Source organism: Pantherophis guttatus, chromosome 16, assembly GCF_059756535.1.
Source record: "Pantherophis guttatus breed Tessera chromosome 16, ASM5975653v1, whole genome shotgun sequence".
NCBI lineage: Eukaryota > Metazoa > Chordata > Lepidosauria > Squamata > Colubridae > Pantherophis > Pantherophis guttatus.
Window position 1 is genome coordinate 10,788,006 of NC_142078.1, and position 24,129 is coordinate 10,812,134.

The following is a 24,129-nucleotide window of genomic DNA, read 5'->3' on the forward strand; positions in this document are numbered from 1 at the left end:
TGGTGGTTTTCTTGCAGATATTTCATGACCCAACTAGGAAACATCATCAGTGCTAGAAGGGAGTGGGGTGTGTAGAAAAGGAGAAGGAGATGAGAAGGAGGAGGAGAGGGTGGAGGAGGAGAACTGTGGGATCCTTGGTGCTTTCTGAGCTGGGTTGTTGTCTTGCAGACGTTACATGACCCAACTAGGAAACATCATCAGTGCTAAAAGAGAGAGGAGTTGGAATAGTAGGAAGAGAAGGAGGAAGAGGACTGTGGGGTCCTTGGTGCTTTCTGAGCTTAGTTGTTTTCTTGCAGATGTTTCAGGACCCAACTAAAAAACATAATCAGTGCTAGAACGGAGTGGGGTTGGGAGGAGGAGGAGGAGAAGGAGGAGGAAGAGGAGGAGGAGGAGGAAGAGGAGGAGGAGGAGGGGAAGGAGGAGGAGTATTCTGGGGTTCCAGGTGCTCTCCGAGTGATAGAAGGGAGTGGGCTTTGTGGAAGAGAGAGAAGGGGGAAAGAAGAAGAGGAGGATGAGTGTAGGGTCCTTGGTGCTCTCTGAGTTTGATGGTTTTCATGCAGACATTTCATTACCCACCTAGGTAACATCATCAGTGCTAAAAGGAATGGGGTTTGTGAGGAGGAGGAAGAGCAAGAGGAAGAGGAGGAGGAGGAAGAGGAGGAGGAGGAAGAGGAAGAAGAGGAGGAGGAGGAGGAGGAGGAGGAGGAGGAGGAGGAGGAGGAGGAGGTGGAGGAGGAGGAGGAGGAAGACGACTATGGGATCATCTGAGTTGGTAGGTTTTTTTTGCAGATGATTCATTCCCCAACCGATGACGTTACTTAGCACTGATGATGTTACTTAGTTGGGTCATGAAACGTCTGCAAGTCTTGGTCTACAACCAAGCTCAGAGAGCACCAAGGATCCCTCATTTCCAACCTGAGCTGCAATTTTTTCTTTTTTTATTAGTAGAAGATAAACTACAATCTTCTGGAAGTTTCCTCCCAATAATCATCGGTAGATTATAAGGGACTGGGATTCCCCCCCTCCTTATTAGAAAATTAGACTTCCAGGGATTGATGACCATCAACTAGCATGACCATTAGGTGGTAAGAAAAAAAGTTCTAATTCCTCAGGAACATAATAGATGGCATTAACCGAAAATGACACCTTACGGGGAATTTGCTGTAAATTCGTATGTTTAAATGCTGCTTAGCACAGCAGGTGGAACCTTCAGGGAGAAAATAGATTCCACCTCCCAAATCACAAGTTTGTCTTTGATGCCTCCCATCTTCCCTGTACACATACACACACAGAGAGAGAGAGGCACATACACACAGCCTATTGCCGCTTTGCATTCGACTCTTGGCCATCCAGCCATTATTTTGCAGTTCACTGTGCTTGATGGAATTTGGAGTTTCAAACAGAAATTAAGCTGTCGTTTTAAAAATACAGAGGCTAGGTATGATAGATAGGTAAATTAAAAGGAGTATGGGTGAGCTGAGCAGCCGTATAAATTTATTTAATAAGTAGTAAAACGAGAGAGAGAGAGAGAGAGAGGGAGGGAGGGAGGGAGAGAGAGAGAGAGAAACAGAAAAACAGAGGAAAACAGAGGAAAGGAAAACAGAGAAATGAGAGAAAAAGGTAAAAAGGAAGAGAAGGAGAAGGAGAAAAAAAGAGAGAGAGAGAAAAACAGAGGAAAAGAGAGGAAAAGAGAAAAATAGAAGAAGGAGAGAGAGAAAGAGAGAAAAAGAAAAAGGAAGAGAAGGAGAAGGAGAAAAAGGGAGAGAGAGAAACAGAAAAACAGAGGAAAACAGAGGAAAACAGGAAAAGAGAGAAATGAGAGAAAAAGATAAAGAGGAAGAGAAGGAGAAGGAGAAAAAAAAGAGAGAGAGAAACAGAAAAACAGAGGAAAAGAGAGAAAAAGAGAGAAAAAGAGAAGGAGAGAGACAGAAAGAGAAAAAGAGAAAGGAAGAGAAGGAGAAGGAGAAAGAGAGAGAGAGAAACAGAAAAACAGAGGAAAACAGAGGAAAACAGGAAAACAGAGGAAAAGTGAGAAATGAGAGAAAAAGATAAAGAGAAGAGAAGGAGAAGGAGAAAAAGAGAGAGAGAAACAAAAACAGAGGAAAAGAGAGGAAAAGAGAAAAAGAGAAAGGAAGAGAAGGAGAAGGAGAAAAAAAAGAGAGAGAGAAACAGAAAAACAGAGGAAAAGACAAAAAGAGAAAAGAAAGAAAAAGAGGAAGAGGAAGAGAAGGAGAAGGAGGAGAAAAACAGAAAAACAGAGAGAAAAAGAGAAAGAGGAAGTGAAGGAGAAGAAAAAAGAGGGAGAGAAACAGAAAAACATAGAAAGAGAGGAAAAGAGAGAAAAAGAGAAGAGGATAAAGAGAGGAGGGGGAGGGAGGGAGGGAGGGAGAGAGAGAGGAAGATAAAATCTCAAACACAACTGAGAGAAAGAGGGAGGATGGGATTGTCTGAAGGATTACAGTTACGAATTTCACAAGCTAGGAGTGCAGATCAAAACTGCAATTTTACAGCAACCATCGAGAGGCTTGAAAACTATTCATCACCACAAATTTTGCCAAATATGCAGGCCGGTGATTTCAAATGCCAGCCTGTGGAAGAGGCCAGGATATTGTAAATTGTCACCTGGTGATTTTTGGCAACCGACCCAGAATTCTCTTTTTTTCTCATTTTCATGACTGAGTGTTCTTATTTCTAAGGAACTAGTTTTTTGTTTTGTTTTTTTTAAAGCAAAACACCCAGAATCTTTACAAGGAGCTTTCCATGTTCTCGATAACTGGTCCACATCCGTTGTTATAAATCCAAGCTCCCCACCCGTCACACAGTCCCTCACCCATCCTCTACGGGTCTCTTATCTAGCCAACTCACTTAGGTTGAACGTTCTTGAGATCCTTTGTCCCCAGCTCCCCGTCTTTCTCTCCGTTCTCTTTGTCCACCGACTCGTAAGTGGAGAGAGCCTTGTGCCGGATCTTGTGCCGTCTGTGGGGCTCTTCACCCCCCTCCCCTTTGGAGCCAGGGTCCCCTTCTCGGTTGCCTGGCCTTGACCCTCCTCGGTGACGGGAACGTCGTTCGGTCTTGGTCCCGTTGACGGTTCCGTTGCCTTCTTTGACTTGTCGCTCAACTGGAGGATGTCGATGGCCGCGATGACGCCGATGTTCCTTCTCAGTGCCTTCTTCGATGGACCCCCGACGGTGGTGATGCCTGCCTCCCTCCTGGCTTCGGTTGCGTTCGCTCTTCCCTTCCTTCCCACCCCCTTCGCCCACCTCTTTGCTACGACTCCGGTGAGGCCGGTGTCGTTCGTCCCTGTTGTTACCACCGCCCAATTCCCCGTTCTCTTCCTTGACGGCACTGCTTTTTTCCGTGTCTCCCGTCTTCTCACGATGCCGGTGGTGTTTCCTCACAACCTCGTTCTCCGTTGGTGGGGCCTTCACCTGGTCGGAGGCCTCCTGGCCCTCTGTGGGGCTCACGGCGTTGGCGTTACCGCTATGGCCTTCGCTCCTCGGCTCGACCACCAGAGGTCGGTCCATGTGAGTCTTCATATCCGGACGGATGTGGAGGTTGGTGGCATAGCGAACCCTGTCCTCCGGGTCCATCTCGTTGTACAAGGCTTCGCAACTGGTGCGGAAGTTGTAGACGCGGAGCTGGCTGGTTCTCTGTTCCCACACGGATTTCGATTTGGAGGAATTCTGCTGTTTGCTACAGAAGAGAGAGGCAGAGAGAGGAACGTGGGAAGGGAAAGAGAAGAAGGGGAAAAGAGGAGGAAAGGAACATGGATTAGAGTTGGAGATGGTACCGTCTTATTTGACAAAGCCAACAATATGACTTTCATCTGGGATTTCTGGTCTCTCAAAGATGAGAGAAAACATTGACCTGTGGAGATTCTCAGTCATCCAAATCATGGTTGTCCCAAAGGTGCTTTTTTTTCAAACGTCAACTGGACTTTGTTTTTGAGTGGTGCAGTGACCTAGAGGTGGAGCTCTTGCCTCACAATCAGGAGGCTGTGAGTTCGATCCTAGGTAGATATTTCTCTCTCTGGGCACAATGAGAATATATCTGCTGAATATGACTCCGCATTGGCGACAGGAAAGGCATCCGGCCAGCAAACACTCAGCTCCATTCAGTTGCCCAGACTCCACCCTGCAAAGGATTATGGGGTCATTAAAAGATGATGAACTGGACTTTGTCTTTCCTTAAAGATATTTTGCTTCTCATCCAAGAAGCTTCTTCAGTTCTGAAGAGGCTTCTTGGATGAAAAGCGAAACGTCTTCAAGGAAAAACCAACGTCCACTTGCCTTTTGAAAAAAGCACCTTTGGAATAGTGGCCATAATCAACGACAAGATACACCAAAACAGATGAATCTAATAAGAAAGGAAAAGCACTAACTTTCCTCAAGGAGTTCTGTACCGTAAAGGAGAATATTTTTGGAGCTTGAGGATGAAATGAGAGTTCCTCGGTGCTCTCTGAGCTTGGTGGTTTATTTTCGAATTTCTATACCGCCCTTCTCCTTTCGGACTTTTCTCGTCGATGTTTCATGACCCAAACTAGGTAACATCATCAGTGCTAGCAAGGATCAAAGATTCCTCAAATCTGTAGAGCATCTCCTACTTTTGAGGATTAACACATTCCTAGCATCTGGGATTTAATGTAACTTCATGATCCTATTTCCCAGCTGCAGAAAACCTTCCTCTAACTCATCTCTTCTTTGATGGAGATTTTTTGTTGTTGTTGTTATCTCTGGGAATAAATCTCCCAGCGATGGAACCCCAGCATCTACTCTCTCTACACTCTTCAATCATCAGAAAATATATATAAAGTGAGAACAAGCTTTAGAAGTGAAAATAAATTCTACTCCTAACGGGGTTTTTGAAGAAAGCGTCATTTTCTCCCAGGATAGCATATCGGCTTTTTCTGCTTTCTATCTCATGCTCAATTGCATCTCACTTTCTGTCCCAAAAGAATCTCTGGAACCTGTTTCCCCAAAATAGGTATTTCAGCTACGGCTGGACCACAAAAAATGTTCACAATCCTCCACTGCTTTCTGTCTGCTGAAAGACTGAATAAAGGATCTCTCTAAACCAGTGATGGGATTCAAATAATTTAACCACCGGATCTCTGCCCTAATGACCAGCTGTGTGGGCATGGCCAGGGTGGGCGTGGCTAGGGTATGTGACAGGCAGCACTCGGTCTCCTGCACCCCCCCCCCGGAAGCAAAAACGGGCCGTGGGGGGATGTGCCGCCTCCCCAGGTCCCGTTTTGGACCTAGGAGCAGGGGTGAAATGCTCCCGATTCGGACCGGCTCGGGCGAGTAGGTAGAGATGGCGGCGGGCAGTTCGGAGAACCGGTAGCAAAAATCCCTGCCCCCGCCCCCCATGCCCAGCTGGGCCGCACAATCATCAGAGTCTTTTTTTTCTTTTAAATGGCTCTGACGATCCAAGCTCTGACGTTTTACATGTAAAAAATGGTTTTAAAAATAATAATAATAAAAAATTGGCCATGCCCACCCAGTCACATTACCCCCCCCCACCAAGCCACGCCCACAGAACCGGTAGTAATAAATTTTAGATTTCACCACTGCCTAGGAGGCCTCCCTGCACTTACCCGGGAGCCAAAATGAATCAAGTGGGGACACCTGGAAGGGGCAGGGAGGGGCGGAGTCAGACAGTAATTTAACTACCGGTTGGCCCGAACCGGCCCGAACCAACCGAATGCCATCACTGCTCCAAACATTTCCCTGTCACTTTTCTTCACTCAATATAACCCCATTGCTGAAAAGGTCCTTGGAAATGTTATTTTTGGGGTTTGCTATTGTGCTTAAACATCAAAAAAAGGAAAGGCGTCAAGGAATGGCAATCAAATTAGACTGTACCAGGAAGATACATATTAAAAACCTAACCAAGTCTTACTCTAAGGAATTCGTGGCATAGCGTGATGAATTTCTAATCGTCATTACGAAATAACCCCTTTATGATAAAATATATATATATAGATACATTAAACCCGATAAAACCTGCTCTTAGCAATGGAGAAGTAATTAAATTAATGAAATGGTGGGTAGTATGAACGCCAGCGCTCTGCTCATCAATTTTTCAATGAGTTCACTAAATTTTATTCTGAGTAATGGGGACATAACAATGATTTCTCCTGCATGAGGAAATAAATGCAAGGGAATTTTCCTGGGACTGGCATCCAGAAGACGGGAAGGGGAATTTTCTCTTAAAAAGAATGACAGAATAATAGAGTTGGAAGGGACCTTGGAGGTCTTCTAGTCCAACCCCCTGCCCAGGCAGGAAACCCTACACCACTTCAGACAAATGGTTGTCCAATCTCTTCTTTAAAACTTTCAGTGTTGGAGCATTCACAATTTCTGGAGGCAAGTTGTTCCACTGGTTAATTGTTCTCACTGTCAGGAAGTTTCTCCTTAGTTCTAAATTGCTTCTCTCCTTGATTAGTTTCCATCCATTGCTTCTTGTCCTGCCTTCAGGTGCTTTGGAGCAGGGGTCACCAACCTTTCAGACCTCAGGGACCACTAAATTCATGATTTTAAATCCCATGGACCACTAATATGATCTGCCTAATGATTGCCTGGGTGGGCGTGGCTAGGTGGTCATGTGACTAGGTGGCCAACGCGATGTCACTCACGTCGAGGGGCACCTTGCCAGCCTCTACGCACCTCTCCCCTCCCAGCCACTCCTCACTTCTCCACCTGGGCTCCTTATGGCCCCAACAGGAAGCAGTTGTTGGAGCTAAGCAGCCACCAGGAGAAAAGAGTTGGCAAAAGAGCTCAGTTCAAATTGGATCTGACCGAGAAGGAGGCTCAGCAGAAACACCTCACTGAGGACTAGGAGCATAGGCTTTCTAAGCAGAGGGAAGACCTGCGGAAGTGCAGGACCAGGTATTGGCGCCTGGAGGCTCAGCAGGCTGAGATGGTCAGCCAGTTCCAGCCCATGAGGCAGTCCCACTGGAACGAGGCCCTCCGGCTCTTAGCCACCAGCGGCACTTCCCTCCAGCCTTCGCCCAAAGCCCCGCACCAGGAGGCTGAAGCAGACCCCAAGTCAGAATTTCTGCCCCCCTCTGACCCACACAAAAAAACCCCAAAGGGGGAGACTCTCTGCAGCAACACAAGCGCTCATTGCACGTATCCGTCCCAGGGGCCGTAGTTTGAGGACCCCTGATTTAGTGCAATATAAAAAATGCAAATATTTTTTCTGCGGACCACCAAAATGTTCTCGCGGAGCCCCAGTGGTCCACGGACCACCAGTTGGTGACCGCTGCTTTGGAGAATAGCTTGACTTCCTCTTCTTTGGGGCAACCCCTCAAATGTTGGAACACTGCCATCATGTCACCCCAATTCCTTCTTTTCATTAAACGACACCTACCCAATTCCTGCAACCGTTCTTCGTAATGCTTTTTTCCTTGAAACCTGCAAGATTCATGGACTCAGATATGCTAGCTTACCCTGTACCCAGAATTACGGAAGCAAAACCATTGGTACCCCCACCCCCCCATTAACCGATGGGAGGGTGGGACCCAAAGGTGTGTCTCTTGTTGTGACAAACCCCCCCAGCATCCACATAAATTGTATCCGTTATTGCAAGTCGTTCGGCGGATAGCAAATCCTCAAAGAAAATTGCAATACAAACAAATACATGACAACAAAATCAAAACCTTGTAGGGTAACCTATAAAAGAACAGCACTGGGGGGTAGGGGGGGAAGGAAGACCTGTAAACAAAAAGACCACAATGGAGACGAATAAACAAACACGAAGAAATGAACAATTGGATTCAAACATTTCAGTAACCAGCCCAAGATCAGCGATTTAGTAATTAGTAATTTAGTGATTTTCTCCTGGGGCCACAGGTGTCAAGCCTGAATTTGATTAGGGGTGTGGGATTGTTTGTATCCTTGGGCATTCTGACATGAATTTAGTTTGACACAGTTTGGAGCTGAAGGGGGGATGGAGCCTTCAGTCAAAACATCGTTCCTAGCTGTGAGAAATATAAGAATTATTCCTGTAAAAGCATAACCTGAGTTACGCCATTTTAAAATCATGTTAAGGCTTTATTTTACCTTGTATAACCTGATTATATAATTTAGCTGACATTTGAGAACATGAGAAAGGAACTGTGTAATTCCTGTGTTCTTGAGAATATGTTTATCTTGCAGGAAATATGCTCTTGGGTCAACTTGCCCTCATTAAAGGAAGTACGCAATTGATGTTTTTGAGGGGTATTTCTGTTGGGAAATTGGGGAATTTCCAGGGTGGATCATATACTACATATGTTATATAAGATGTTATGTAAGATCTGAAACTGATTCCCAAGGGACTTTATTGACGTGTATTCTGATGTTCCTGAAGACTATAAAAACTCATGTAATCTGTTGTTTTTTTCGTCTTTCATCTCCTCCAGAGAGAAAGGCCCTTTGCAAAGAATAAACTCTGTCCCAGGATTATTTTAGTCTCTGTCTCTTTAAAACGGTAATGGGGTTTTCCTGTTGATCACACTAGCTGATGAGTCAACCACATTCCAATGTCTGGCTGACCGGAGGAGAAGGAGGAGGAGAGATGTTGCCAAGCAATTAACTCCTATCTTGGTTGGACATATGTGACACTTTGTTTTGGGAACTTGAGAAACTGAAACTTATATTGGAGTGAAAAACCCGGGAACTTTTAGTACTGGCTTTTCACCAGTAGCGCCAAGATGGTGTATCTAAATAAATTTGTTCTTTGAGGAAAAGCAATGCCTCGGAGTTTGATTTGTGATGGGTAGCAATACTTGGAGCTTGACAACAGGACTGTAGCCTAAAGAAAGTTCCTATCTATCACCTATTTTTTTTCCCCCCCAGAAGATACCAAGTGGCTTTATACCCAGCTGATTCACACTGAAAATATCACATCTCTTTGAGTCATTGCTCAGAAAAACAAGAGGTCTTTGTGAAATAACCTCAACCCTTGAGTCTCCTCAACACAATGGCCTATTCAAAGATTCTTGGACAGTTTGGGACCTCTTACTGCAGACTTCCGCCACTGGGCTGGTTCTGGTGTTATAAGTTCCTGGTATGGATTTTCCTCTGTCAGTTCTTGGGGGGGCAGGATTCACCCCAAGGACTGCCATCTTGAAACACCTCCGAGACAGGCATCTCTCACAAAATGTATTTTAACTCTGTCTCAAATTTCATTGGTTATCTGTACTGGTCTTCGACTGCCATCAATTGAAATTGGTAGCAAACTGCCAAAGCTTGGATATTCCAACCGCTTTTGTGGGTGGTTCAGACTGGGTCTAGTAGCCAGGGACTACTGGCTAATCCCAACTCTTCAAAGTAGCCTTCCTCCCCTCGTTTGCATCTTGTCCTATTTTTGGATATTCCTTGCACGATTAACACAGTTTCCACCTGGAGAATTGCAATGAAGGGCAAAGATGCAATAGAGAAGATAAGAGTTTGCCCATATCTCATCCCAGAGCATCCCAAATCCTGGAACTAGGGCTTTATGTCTTCCACGATGGATCAATACAGAGATTCTCAGTGATCCAGGTCATCATTGTCCCAAAGGTGCTTTTTCAAAAGGCAACTGGACTATGTTTTTTCCATGAGGAGGAGGAGGAAGAGGGGACGAGGAGGAGGAGGAGAAGAAGAAGAAGTAAAGAAGAAGAAGAAGAAGAAGAAGAAGAAGAAGAAGAAGAAGAAGAAGAAGAAGAAGAAGAAGAAGAAAAAGAAGAAGAAGGGGAAGGGGAAGGGGAAGGGGAAGGGGAAGGGGAAGGGGAAGGGGAAGAGGAGGAGGAGGAAGAGGAGGAGGAGAAGAGAAGAAGAAGAAGAAGAAGAAGAAGAAGAAGAAGAAGAAGAAGAAGAAGAAGAAGAAGAAGAAGAAGAAGAAGAAGAAGTAATAGTTATGCTTCTCATCCAAGAAGCTTCATTGGTTCTGGTAGGATGCTGGTGTCTATGGAGGAATTAGTTCTAACAGAATTGAGAGGGGGTGGAAGGATCATATTTCTTTGCAGTCATCTGGTCATTAGCACTCTTCCTGAGAGTTCCTGAGGCCACTTGGAAGTTTATCTGTGCCCTCAGAGTCCCCTGGATAGCGCAAATGGGTGTGGAACCTTTTTGGGACTGCCGAAAGGACTTGTGCTGTAGACAGGAGACGGGTGGTGTCATATCCCTCTCCCTCTCTTGAGGGTGGGCTGTGCAACTGAAATACAGATGGCCTCTTGGATCCTTCTCTGTCCAGAATGTTGACTTTCTGAAAAGGCACCTTTGAGACACTTGGATGGATCCTTTCGTATCATCGGCGGTTGGAGGGGAAAACACAAGGTGAAAAAATATCTATTCAATGGGGACAAAGAGGAAGAACCAATCGTTTTCATCGGAATCACGACGAGCCACAAAGAAAGTAGGCAAAAAGGGAAGCGGGAGAGGAACAGGCAGGGCACAAAGAACATGCAAGGAGTTGGATATGGAGCTAGGCGAGAAGAAGAAGGCACAAAATCACACGTGGGGAAACTCTCAGAAATAACTCACAAACGTTTGCAGGGATTATGTTGCCCAATTGATGCTCCGTTATGAATTTCCACAAATGAAAGGGATGACTTAAAGCCGGGGGGTGGGGTGGGGGATGGGGGAAACAAGGTAGGGAAAAGTCTCTTTGAAAAAAAATAAACGTTCATCAATTTATAGATATATAGATATATATATATAAGCTACATTTACGGAATATTGTATATGGAGGGCAACTCACGGTGAATTTACGCTGGAGAGCGATGAGCTGCGAGAAACAGACTCCCGAGTTTGCTTTACAAAACTGCACATGCGAGAAACAGAAGAATACAAAAGTGAGAGGGAAAAACAAAACCTGGGGAAAAAAACCTCTAAAGAGAAAAAAGAAAGGAAGGGAAGAAAGGAAGGAAAGAGAGAGAGAGAGAGAGAGGGAGAGAGAGAGAGAGGGAGAAGGAGAGAGAGAGGGCATTTAACAAAACTCCAGGACTGAGAAGGTACAGGCTGGGAACGTGCATTTTGAAAGGAGACCATTGTCAGCAAACTTCAGGATAAGAATTTGGGATGAGCTGAGACATCATCTGTTAAACCAAAAAGGGAAGGGAGGAATAAAGCAAAAAATTTTAAAAAATTAAAACTGAAAAACAACGGTTCAAGAGGGGAATCTGATGTTTCTACAGCCTCTTGCAAACATTATATCACTCCTTTGTGAGAGGGATTTCAATTCAGAGAACTGTGGGGTCCTTGGTGCTCTCTGAGCTGGGTAGGTTCTCTTGCAGACGTTTCGTGACCCAACTAGATAACATCATCAGGGCTAGAAGGGTGTAGGGTTGGGCTCTGTTTTTAGACAAGAACTTCAGAGGTAATTCAGAGAACTATCTTGGTCTCCACGAGGAGCAATTCCCTTGGCTGGTGCTCGAATGTCACAGGGTTATACAACAACCCACAACCCATTTGAAAAATTAACTTACTTAATCCCGTTTCTTGAAGGAGGTAAATGGAAGGAAGGAAAGAAGAGATTTCTTGAGCTATCTCATAAATAATGTCACCTTTTTGGCTTAAAGGGACCACAGTACATTTTGTGGAATGCGTTAGGTTAGGCAAAGCAAGGAATTAGGTATGGTCAAAGCTGCAATGTTGTGTCCAGAGTAAAAGTAGTAAAACCCTAACTCTGCCGAGATGTCTTTGAGCTGCATCTTATTTTATTTTCCCCTAAACAAATTCCCCACATGCCCCTCCCATATGGTCCAAGCCTTAAAAGCACTCAGTTTTAATGTAGGTGGAAACTAGGAACAACAGTCAATTCGGCATCTTAATTTATCACTGAAGCTTAGCTGATCAGAGAACACTTTGAATGCAGAAAGGGAGAGGGATGAGTTGGTTGGTTGGTTGGGAAGGGAGGGAGGGAGGGTGGGAGGAAAAAAGGAAAGAAGGGGAAAGGAAAGGAAAGGAAAGGAAAGGAAAGGAAAAGAAAAGAAAGGAAAGGAAAGGAAAGGAAAGGAAAGGAAAGGAAAGGAGGGAAAGAGGGGGAAAGGAAGGAGCGAAGGAAGGAAGGAGATGTGGAAGGAAAGGAAGGAAGGAAGGAAGGAAGGAAGGAAGGAAGGAAGGAAAAGAAAGAAAGAAAGGAGCCATAGAGAAGAAGGGAGAGAGGGAAGTAAGTGGGTGGGTGGAAGGAAAAAGTGAAGGGGAAGGAAGGAAGGAAGGAAGGAAGGAAGGAAGGAAGGAAGGAAGGAAGGAAAGAAGGGGAAAGGAAAGGAAAGGAGGGAAAGAGGGGAAAAGGAAGGAGCGAAGGAAGGAAGGAGATGTGGAAGGAAAGGAAGGAAGGAAGGAAGGAAAAAAGGAAAGAAGGGAAAAAGCACAGGAAAGAAGGAAAGGAAAGGAAAGGAAAGGAAAGGAAAGGAAAGGAAAGGAAAGGAAAGGAAAGGAAAGGACAATGGAAGGAGGGAAGGGAAGGGAAGGGAAGGGAAGGGAAGGGAAGGGAAGGAAAGGAAAGGAAGAAAGAGGAATAGAAGGAGGGAAGGGAAGGGAAGGAAAGAGGGAAAGAGGGAAAGAGGGAGGAAGGAAGGAAGGAAGGAAGGAAGGAAGGAAGGAAGGAAGGAAGGAAGGAAGGAAGGAAGGAAGGTCCAGCCCCAATTGTCACCTTGCTGTCTTCTTTTAACTAACTAAAGTTTTTGGGTCATCTTCAAAAGCCACCTGAACACAATGCATTGCCCTCATCCCACTGGAAATGCTCCACTGCCTTGACCCAAAGACCTGCCCTGTGAATTAAGGCGAACAGGGTTCATGATGTACAAGATGCAAGCATTTGGCAAACAGGAAGATGGGCACAGAGGCAGATCAAATCCGCTTTCTGAAACATGGGACAGAAAGCCAGAGAAGCGCCGACTGACAAGTGCGTGTTAGGTTGGCAGGAGAAAGCGGCACATGGGAAATGAAAACGAGGGAACATACAGCAAAGGAAAAAGAATCCATGTCAGAGCAGGACATTCCCACAAAATGATCAACGGTCAGGTGAGCAGCAGAAGGTGATCCAGTTACCATGACTTTCTCCTGAGTAGCAATCAGAATAACAGAGTTGGAAGGGACCTCGGGAGGTCTTCTAGTCCAACCCCCTGCTCGAGCAGGAGACCCTACTCCTGTGATGGTGAACCTATGGCACGCGTGCCACAGGTGGCACGCGTAGCTATATCGGTGGGCACACGAGCTCAGCTCCCACCGGAAGTTGGCAAACGGGCCATTTCTGGCCTCTGGAGGGCCTTGGGGGAGGGGAGGCCATTTTTGCCCTCCCCAGACTCCTAGAAAGGCTCAGGAGGCTGGGAAGAGCAAAAAACAGGCCTTCTGGTCCCACCAGAAGTTGGCAAACCGGCCGTTTCCGGCCTCCGGGAGGGTGGGGAAGGCCCTTTTCACCCTCCCCAGACTCCTAGAAAGGCTCTAGAGTCCTACCGTGCTATCGCTTGCCAGGAGTGGGGAGAGCGGGGGGGTGCGCACATGCGCGGGGGCAGGGCACATAGAATTATGGGTGTGAGCATGTGTGCACGTGACACCCGCTCCCACTCCTGGCACACGATGGCAAAAAGGTTAGCCATCACTGCCCTACTCCATTCCAGACAAATGGTTGTCCAATCTCTTCATGAAAACCTCCAGTGTTGGAGTACGCACAACTTCTGGTGGCAAGCCGTTCCATGGATTAATTGGTCTGGGATTATAGGATCACAGAATAACAGAATTGGAAGGGACTTTTTGCGACCTTCCGGAAAGCGAACTCAATGAGGGAAAACCAGATTCGCTTAACAACCGGGTTCCTCGCTTACCAACTGCACCGATTCCCTTAACAGCGGTGGCAAAGGAAGGTCATAAAATGGCGCAAAATTCCCTGAACGAATGTCTCACGGAGCAACAGAAATCTGGGGCTCAATTGTGGTCGTAAACCGAGGATTACTTGTAACTGACTCACAGTTTTTACCTCAGGGTGGAAATGGAAATCTGAAATGTTTTATATACACATAGATCTAAGATTTCTGATTCTCCTCAAAACTCTTCTTAAGAGTTTCTGGCGGGAACCGCGAAAGCTTGTGAGGCCTTCACAAAATTCATCTTCGGTTAATTTGGGAGTCTCTACTCACGGGGTACTCCTATTTTATCTGGTGGCCCAAAAAAGCTTGTGATGACAAACACAAAGTGACACGCAGACACAGTGGACAAAAACTGGAAGCCACGAAACTAGAAGAATGAACTTAAGAACTTTCCTATTAGGGATGAGTAGGAAAGGTTTTGGACAAAAAAAAAAAAACTTGGGCAAAAGTTGGAGATGATGGAATGGGGATTGAAAGCAGCAGCTCCCAAACTTTTAGGCATCAGGGACCGGTTCCATGGAGAAAGGTTTTTCTGCGGACCGGAGAGCAATAGCAATAGCACGTAGACTTATATACCGCTTTACAGTGCTTTTACAGCCCTCTCTAAGCGGTTTACAGAGTCAGCCTCTTGCCCCCAACAATCTGGGTCCTCATTTTACCCACCTCGGAAGGATGGAAGGCTGAGACAACCTTGAGCCTGGTGAGATTCGAACTGCCAAATTGCAGGCAGCCGGCAGTCAGCAGAAGGAGCCTGCAGTACCGCACTCTAACCACTGCGCCACCGTGGCTCAAGGGTGTGAGTTTTGGGTGCTGCCTGCATCCCACGGATGGGGCTTCACTGTTTACGTGGCCCAGTTTCTGGCATGCTGTGGCCCAGTGCCGGCCCATGGACTGGGGGTAGCTTGGGGACCCCTGATTTAAAAGAAGGAGGGTTAATAGATCTAAGATAGGTAAATGCCACGAACTCTTACGCTGTGATAGAAATGTTAGTAGCTGACAGGGGACTGACGTCGGCAACCTCCTTCGCCTTCTGCAAGGCAAGTTTCTGGTTGGTAGCTTCTTCCATTTCTTCTTCATCCTGCAAAGGAGAACAAGGGTGCAGAGAGAGAGAGACAAACGTGATACGTGTCTGTAGAGATTCTCCATCCTCCACATCACGGTTGTCCCAAAGGGGCTTTTCCAGGGGTGGGGCTGCTGGGGATTCGCAGGGGTTCGGGAGAACCTCTAGCCAAGATTGTGTGCAGTTCAGAGAACCCCCAAATCCCACTCCTGGCTGGCCCCGCCCACCCCTCCCCTCCCCTCCCAGGAATCCCCACGTGGCCCATTTTGGATGCAGGTAAGTGCAGGGCGCGCACGGAGGCTCGGGGAGGGTTAAAAACAGGCCTACCAGAAGTTCAGGAAGGCCTCCAGAGCCTGGGGAGGCTGTTTTCGCCCTCCTGGATGCTTGAGGAAAGCCTTCGGAGCCCGGGGAGGGCAAAACCGCCTCCCCACACCATGGTTTAGCAGACCGACTAGGCCACGCCCACCGAAGCCGCACCCACCCAGCAACCGGGCAGAGAATCCCTTGCTAAAATTTTTGAAGCCCACCCCTGGGCTTTTCCCAAAGGCAACCGGTTTCGCTTCAAGGAAATTCTGGCAGAATTGAAGAAGCTTCTTGGGCGAGAAGCGAAACGCCTTCAAGGAAAACCAAAGTCCAGTCGATCTCTGGAAAAGCACCTTTGAGGCAACCCGGTTCGGATAACCTTCTTGCTTTCTCTTCTCTCTTTTTAAAAGATAGATTTTTTAAAAAATTTCTGAGCTGTAGTTAAACTCTTGAGTGATGTCTAGGAAGACCCATCCTGAATCTCACCACACTTCCAAACATAGTAAGAAGGAAACTGTCCTCGGTCCCTATTTTCCAAAAGCATATGTGACTGAATTTCCAGCATCCTTCCCAGCTCTACAACATCCTTTTTCAGTTGCCATTAAAGTCAATAACCACCAGATATTATCTACTTTCCAGAGATAAATCCCTCCAAATTCTAACGGGAGCTGGGGACATTTGTAAAGCATTGAAAGAATATTTGTAGCTCGGGGTTGAGCTTTGGGGGTCCTTGGCGTTCTCTGAGCTTGGTTGTTTGCTTTGCAGATGTTTCCTGACCCAACTAGGTAACGTCATCAGTGCTAAAAGGAATGTGGTTTGTGGTGAGGAGGAGGAGGAGGAGGAGGAGGAGGAGGAGGAGGAGGAGGAGGAGGAAGAGGAGGAGGAGAAGGAGGAGGAGGAGGAGGAGGAGGAGGAAGACTGTGGGGTCCTCTGAGCTTGGTAATTTTTTTGCAGATGATTCATTCCCTAACCGATGATGTTACTTAGCACTGATGCTGTTACCTAGTTGGGTCATGAAACGTTTTCAAGAAAACAACTAAGTTCAGAGAACACCAAGGACCTCATACTTGTAAAGCTAATCTTGTCAGCTGTTCAAGGCCATTTAATCAAAGGAATCGCCTACTTACAGAGTTGGAAGGGACCTTGCAGGTCATCTAGTCCAACCCTCCACCCAAGCAGGAGACCCTACACCATTTCTGACAAATGGCAGTCCAATCTCTTCTTGAAAGTCTCAAGTGGTGAAGCCCCCACAACTTCCTTCACAAAGGATTACACAGCTCTCTCTCTCTCTCTCTCTTTCACTCACTCACTCACTCACCTTGGTCAACTCTTGGGCGTTGGCCAGGTTGTCTACAGCAATGGCCAAGAAGACATTCAGGAGGGTATCTGATTCAGCTGCTAAGGATCTCATGAAGAACGCAACCCTCTTTGTGCTAAATCAAAGATAAGAGGTGCCATTGCTTCCCAAACCATCAGAAGGTAGCAAAATATAAGATACCTGCATTCGGCTATATTAGAAAAAAAATAAATAAAAAGAGAGGAGGGGAGAAGATACTTTGGAACAGATGGTGTCGTGCACCTTTAGGTAAAGGTAAAGGTTCCCCTTGCACATATGTCCTAGTCGTTCCCGACTCTAGGGGGCGGTGCTCATCTCCGTTTCAAAGCCGAAGAGCCAACACTGTCCGAAGACGTCTCCGTGGTCATGTGGCCGGCATGACTCAACGCCAAAAGCACACGGAACGCTGTTACCTTCCAATCAAAGGTGGTCCCTATTTTTCTACTTGCATTTTTTACCTGCTTTCGAACTGCTAGGTTGGCAGAAGCTGGGACAAGTCACGGGAGCTCGCCCCGTTACGCAGCATTAGGGATTCGAACCGCTGAACTGCCGACCTTTCGATCGACAAGCTCAGCGTCTTAGCCACTGAGTCACCGCGTCCCTTTAATTCTTCTCTAAACGTTTGGCCTGGGCTATCTCAGTCGAGCATGAAATGTCTAGTTAAGAACTTGTCACTATCGCTCTTCTGAATATTTTTGCCTGTGGCTACACGCTCGGTGTATATCTTACTGACATTCTTTTTCTCGATAATGCTTCGTTATGTTAAGCTTGCCCACTGACCTTAGGTGCTAAACACAGCCACACGGAAGCTTTGCCAAGCAGCCAACTCAAAATTTTATTCTCCTGAGACTCCTTTAACATTTTTGGGTGGGGGGGTTTGAACAGATAATGATGGGAAACACCCAGAAAAGGTTTTGGGGATAAGTGAAGGGGAAACGTCTTGTTAATTGGCAACAGCAAATGAAATTTAAAGCAAAATTCAGCACAAAGTGATAACAGCACGAAGATGGTTGCAAAATAGGCGTAGATTAAATTTCGAATAAAAGAAGGAAGGAAAACCCCCAACACTTCAGACTACAACCAGCTTCCGATACAGAATTGGGGTATTTTTAGAAGGTGAAGTCTCAGGTGAGTTTATTTTATTAAGTGTGTTGCAAGTCTCATTTACTTTAGTAACTAGAACTCACAGTCGCCTGGTGATTGGCTCAAAGTCACCCAGCCGGCTTTCATGGCTAAGGCAGAACTAGAACTCACAGTCTCCTGGTGATTGGCCCGAAGTCACCCAGCCGATTTTCATGGCTAAGGCAGAACTAGAACTCACAGTCTCCTGGTGATTGGCTCAAAGTCACCCAGCCGGCTTTCATGCTTACAGTGGGACTAGAACTCACAGTCTCCTGGTGATTGGCCCGAAGTCACCCAGCCGATTTTCATGGCTAAGGCAGAACTAGAACTCACAGTCTCCTGGTGATTGGCTCAAAGTCACCCAGCCGGCTTTCATGCTTACAGTGGGACTAGAACTCACAGTCTCCTGGTGATTGGCTCAAAGTCACCCAGCCGATTTTCATGGCTAAGGCAGAACTAGAACTCACAGTCTCCTGGTGATTGGCTCAAAGTCACCCAGCTGGCTTTCATGCTTACAGTGGGACTAGAACTCACAGTCTCCTGGTGATTGGCTCAAAGTCACCCAGCTGGCTTTCATGCTTACAGTGGGACTAGAACTCACAGTCTCCTGGTGATTGGCTCAAAGTCACCCAGCCAATTTTCATGGCTAAGGCAGAACTAGAATTCACAGTCTCCTGGTGATTGGCTCAAAGTCACCCAGCCGGCTTTCATGGCTAAGGCAGAACTAGAACTCACAGTCTCCTGGTGATTGGCTCAAAGTCACCCAGCCGATTTTCATGGCTAAGGCAGAACTAGAACTCACAGTCTCCTGGTGATTGGCCCAAAGTCACCCAGCCAATTTTCATGGCTAAGGCAGAACTAGAACTCACAGTCTCCTGGTGATTGGCCCTAAGTCACCCAGATGGCTTTCATGCTTAAGGTGGGACTAGAACTCACTGTCTCCTGGTGATTGGTCCAAAGTCACCCAGATGGCTTTCATGCTTAAGGTGGGACTAGAACTCCCTGTCTCCTGGTGATTGGCCCAAAGTCACCCAGATGGCTTTCATGCTTAAGGTGGGACTAGAACTCACTGTCTCCTGCTTTCTACCCTGATGCCTTTACCGCTAGACCAAACTGGCTCTCTGTCTCTTAATGAATTACTAATGAAGCAATGTCTAATCCAAAGGATTCAAAGCTATAAGTATCTCCATGACCGTGCGGAGTAACACCCAGGAACATAAGCGCATCAGAAGCGCATGTGCTGGATTATGACAAAGGACTTTCTTTAATGTTATTAATTTAATGTCGTTATCCACTCCAGAGGAGGCTGAGCGGTTTACATAACCCATTAAAAAAAATGAAACAATTAAAATCCACAAAAATGGGCAGCTCAGACTAAGATAAGTAGACTAATGATCAGTGGGGGAAGGGGGGAACATAATACAACAGGAGCATCCAGTGAGTCACATCCACATTAACCCCAAATCTGGGAACTAATCCAGGTCTTGTCCACCTCTTAATCGAAAAAAGAATATATTTTTGTCAGGACTGAGTCAGGAGAAGGAGGGAAGAAGGGAGGGGGGCAAGAAATATTTCTCCCAACTTCCATGGTTTTAAGGTTGCTCGGCTGCATATTTGAGACAGACTCATGCACAGAGGCTCAATTCTTAAATTCACCCCAAAAGGATCATTTTAAACATCTCAAAGATGGAGTTAAACCAGGGCTCTGCAACCTTAAACACTCAAAGAGCCATTTGGACCCGTTTCCCACAGAAAAGAAAACACCGGGAGCCACAAAACCCTCCCCGTCCCTGACTATTTCTCGAGCGGCCACAAAACTAGCATATGGTTGGTTTTAAATTTTGATATGGATTTTAAACTGATAAATTTTAAACTATGGGCCAAATTTAATTATTTTAAATCTATTTTTAATCGTACTTTATGTATAAATGTTTTTATTTTGGCTGTTCACCGCCCTGAGTCCGAAAGGAGAAGGGCGGTATAGAAATTCGAATAAATAAATAAATAAAATAAAATAAATGTAGTTGAATTAAACATTCTGTTTTCTTCTGAAACTTTTCTTTTCTTGGATTTATCCATGGTTGGTCTACCGGGAGTTGAAAAGCTCAATAAATCATGTGCTGGCATGTGTCACACATTGGCGATTGTGACGCATATTTTGAGTGACAGGGAGCCGCAGCAGAGGGGTGAAAGAGCCACATGCGGCTCCAGAGCCGCAGGTTGCTGACCCCTGAGTTAAACCCTTCACATTCTCTTCCTCCCCATTGGAAAGACAGCACAGGTAGTCCTCGAATTACGACCACGACGGAGTCCAAAACGTCTGTCGATAAGCGAGGCATTCGTTAAAGGGAGGTTTGCCCCATTTTACAACCTTGTGTGCCACCGTCGTTAAGTGGATCGCTGCAGTGGTTAAACGAGTCACATGGTCGTTAAGTGAATCCAGCTTCCCCCTTGACTTGGCTCGTCGGACGGTCGCAAAAGGAGATCGTGTGACCTCCGGGACGCAGCAACTGTCACAAATACGAGTCAATTTGCCAAGCGTCTGGATTTTGGAGACGTTGCAACGGTTATAAGTATGGAAAACCAATCCTAAATCTCTTTTTCCAGTGCCATAGTAACTTTGAACGGTCATTAAATGAACTGTCATAAGTCGAGGACTGCTGTAATGTTTTCTGAATATTCCATAAAGTTGAGATCGTATTCATTCACGAAGATAGGGAATACAGAGCTGGGTTAAACTATCTTTCCATTGACATATAATTTTATGGTACTACTCCAAAAAAATAAGTGGTGTTATTAGTTAGTTTTAGAAAATACACTTTTCCCAAAAGGCTTCCACAATTTTGGCTACTACTGTACAATGCCAAAGAATTACCGTATTTTTCGGAGTATAAGACGCTCCGGACTATAAGACATACCTACCTTTTTGGGGGAGGAAAACAAGAAAAAAAAATCTGCCTCTGCCTCCCAGCAATTTGCCTCCTTGCAGCAAACAGTAAACAGCCTGTTTCAGTATCATTTTCATTTTCAGCACATCCTGATTAGCACAAGAAAAAAAAAAAATCTGCCTCTGCCTCCCAGCAATTTGCCTCCTTGCAGCAAACAGCCCATTTCAGCTTCAACTTCAACACAGCCTGATTAGCACAAGCAGCTGATTGTCGGTTGGATTGGCCTCCCGAAGATCAGCTGTTTCAGGCTGCAGGGATTGTCATAGCCTAGGGCCACCTCTGCGTGCCCCATTTTCCAGGGGGCGGGTGGGCGGGGCTACATTCGGTGTATAAGACGCACCCAAATTTTCACCCTCTTTTGGGGGGGGATACTCCCAAAAATAATATATATCTTTCCATTGATATATACTTTTATGGTACTACTTCCAAAAAAAGTGGTGTTAGCTAGTTAGCTAGTTTTAGAGAATACTTTTCCCAAAAGGTTTCCACAACTTTGGCCACTAATTTAAAAAAAGGAAACAAAAAGAAACAAAGAAAGAATCTCATTTCCAAATCAATCAATAATTTTCGCTAATGGCTTTCCGGTAACTTTTCATTCGCTTGCCCATTAAGAGAAGCTGTTGCTAATCTGGAATGTGCCCATTCTGGCAAAACAGCAACATGAAACAACCATTAGCAAGTCAAGAATTTCAGCAGGACCAAGGATACAGTTCCCGAAGAGTGTGAGGACGATGAAGTAGACCGAGGAGAACATTCCAGAATGGACACCCCCTTGAGATTCGATGCCCTGATACATCACGGCGTTCCAGTCTTCCCCAGTCAGAATCTGAAAAATCATTGAGCCAGGGAAGAAACAAAGGGTTTGTGAGAGAAAAGAACAAGTCTCTTTGCTCCAAGAACAGAGCCACCGTGGAGATGTTGCTTCGGGAAGAATGTGGTGGGATGACCACTTCTTGAATAGTCAGAATAATGGCGTTGGTAGGGACCTTGGAGGTCTTCTAGTCCAACCCCCTGCTCAAGCCGGATACTCTATACCATTCCAGACAAAGGACGGCCCAGTCTCTTCTTAAAATCCTCCAGTGATGGAGCATCCTTCTGGAGGCAACTTCTGTTCCACTGGTCAATTGTTCTCAGTGTTAGGAAGTTTCTCCTTAATTCTAGGTTGTTTCCCTCCCTGATTAGTTTCCCTCCATTGTTTCAAGTCCCATTGATTACAAACGAGACCTGTTTGCCATGTCACATATATTAATTAATTAACATTAACAGAGTTGGAAGGGATCTTGTAAGTCATCTAGTCCAAGCCTTCCCCAAGCAGGAGACCCCAGACCCTTTCTGAGAGATGGCAGTCCAGTCTCTTCTTGAAAGCTTCCAGGGATGAAGCTCCCACAACTTCTATGATATAAGTATATCATTTTTGATAGAAGAGAATATTTGTAGCTCAGGACCCCCGTGGGGTCCTTGGTGCTCTCTGGCTTTCTTGCAGATGTTTCAGGACCCAACTAGGTAACGTCATCAGTATATCAATGACGTTACCTTGTTAGATAATGAAATGGTTGCAAGAAAACTACGAAGCTCAGAGAACATCAAAGACCCCATATATCACTTTTTTTACCCCAGTCACTGCTAAATAGCTAAGTGGCCCCTGACATGGGCCCTCTTCCTAGTAAACACTTACCATGTTTCCCCGAAAATAAGACCAGGTCTTATATTAATTTTTGCTCCAAAAGACTCATTAGGGTTTATTTTCTAGTTAGATCTTATTTGGGGGGAAATACAGTACTAAATGCATCCATCTTGGCTGACAATCTTAACTGGGGCTTATTTTGAGGGTAGAGCTTATATTGCGAGCAGTCTGAAAAATCATGCTAGGACTTATTTTCCGGTTGGGTCTTAATTTCGGGGAAACAGGGTAGCAAAAGCAACATTTGCCCCTCCAAATTTCTACTTTCTTCTCAAGGCTGTGAGTTCTTCTCTTGCTCCTGGTTAAGATTCATGGCCCCAATTAGCATCCTATGCAGAAACAAGAATGGTAGGTGATATTTCTCAACATGACCCCCCCAGGCCTTCCTCAAACTATTATTCTCATTAATTTAATGAGCAAAAATGCTCATTCAAGCATTTTTTTTTTCCCTTCAAGCAAAAATGGAAAACAGGTTATTGCTGCCGCTAAGAATGTGCCACAGCCGAGAGGATCAGGGAGGGGAATGTTTTTCGTGGCACTGAAAATGAGAAAGCTAAAGGCTAGGATACTATGCCAGAGGAAATCTATGAGCTTCCTAAGGGTATCAGTTACTTATGAGAGACATAAGTTCTGGATCATGCGTGACCTACTTTCTTGCGGTCAGTTAGGATTGCCTAACCATGTGATTGTCATTGGGTACCTCAAATGAGGACCCAGTTTGTGGGGGCAATAAGCTGACTTTGTATAAATATACAAAAGGATGAAGGCTATTGCTGAGCACATTGTAAGCCGCCCTGAGTCTTCGGAGAAGGGCGGCATATAAATCAAAATTTAAAAAAAAAAAAAAAATGGAAGAGGAGGAGGAGAAAAAGGAGGAGGAGGATGGAGAGAGAAGGAGGAAGGAGGAGGGAGAGAGAAGGAGGAAGGATGGAAGGAGGAGAAGAAAAGGAAGAAAAAGAGGAGGAGGAGGAGGAGGACGAGGAGAAAGATGAAGATGATGATAATAGAGAAGGAAAGGAGAAGGAGGAGGAGGAGGAGGAGAAGAAGAAGAAAAAGGAGGATGGAGAGGAGAAAAAGAGGAAGAAAAAGAGGAGGAGGAGGAGGAGGAAGAAGAAGATGATGATAATAGAAAAGGAAAAGAAGAAGATTGTATTAGGAGGAGGAGGAGGAAGAAGAGAAGGAGGAGGAGAAAAGAAAGAGAAAGAAAAAGAAAGGAGAAGATGAAGAACAAGAAAGGAGGAGGAGCCAGAGGTTGAGAAGAAGAGGAAGACAAAGAGGAAGAAGAGGAAGAGGAAGAAGAGGAAGGAGGAGGAGGAGGAGAAGAAGAAAAGAAGAGAAAGAAAGAAAGAAAAAAGAAAAAAGAAAGAAAGAAAGAAAGAAAGAAAGAAAGAAAGAAAGAAAGAAAGAAAGAAAGAAAGAAAGAAAGACAAACAACAATGTTTGGAAACTAATCAAAGAGAGAAGCAGCCTGGAATTAAGGAGAAACTTCCTAACAGCGAGGACAATTAACCAGTGGAACCGCTTGCCTCCAGAAATCGTGGGCGCTCCATCACTGGATGTTTTTAAGAAGATTCTACACAGTCATTTATCTGAAATAGTACAGGTTCTCCTGCTTGAGCAGGGGGCTGGACTAGAAGACCTCCAAGGTCCCTTCCAGCTCATTCATTCTAATATGAAATTGATAGAGGAAGAGGAAGAGGAAGAAGCAGGCTTACCTGAAACACAGTGAGAATGGCAGTGGGAAAGGTATCAAAGTTGGTAGTTGGCGTTTCATCATTGAAGTGAAACCTAGGAAGAGGCTGGGTATTAATATAGGAACGTAGAAGAACTTTGAGGGCCCAC

The 24,129-nt window shown here is 45.6% G+C and overlaps 1 protein-coding gene across 5 annotated transcripts in view; it reads right to left on the reverse strand.

The window, feature by feature from the left end:
* Positions 1-24,129, reverse strand: part of CACNA1B (calcium voltage-gated channel subunit alpha1 B) — a 194,213-nt gene that overhangs the window by 54,604 nt on the left and 115,480 nt on the right. For 3 of the 5 annotated variants that reach the window (XM_087879713.1, XM_087879715.1, XM_087879716.1), the window contains exons 15-20: positions 24,003-24,075; positions 21,315-21,432; positions 16,519-16,586; positions 14,809-14,915; positions 10,729-10,791; positions 2,866-3,693 (exon numbers count right to left, since the gene is read on the reverse strand). In XM_087879713.1, coding sequence (XP_087735839.1) covers positions 2,866-3,693; positions 10,729-10,791; positions 14,809-14,915; positions 16,519-16,586; positions 21,315-21,432; positions 24,003-24,075 — 1,257 coding nt within the window. The remainder of the gene's footprint in view (positions 1-2,865; positions 3,694-10,728; positions 10,792-14,808; positions 14,916-16,518; positions 16,587-21,314; positions 21,433-24,002; positions 24,076-24,129) is intronic. The other 2 variants (XM_087879717.1, XM_087879714.1) reach the window with 1 other exon arrangement.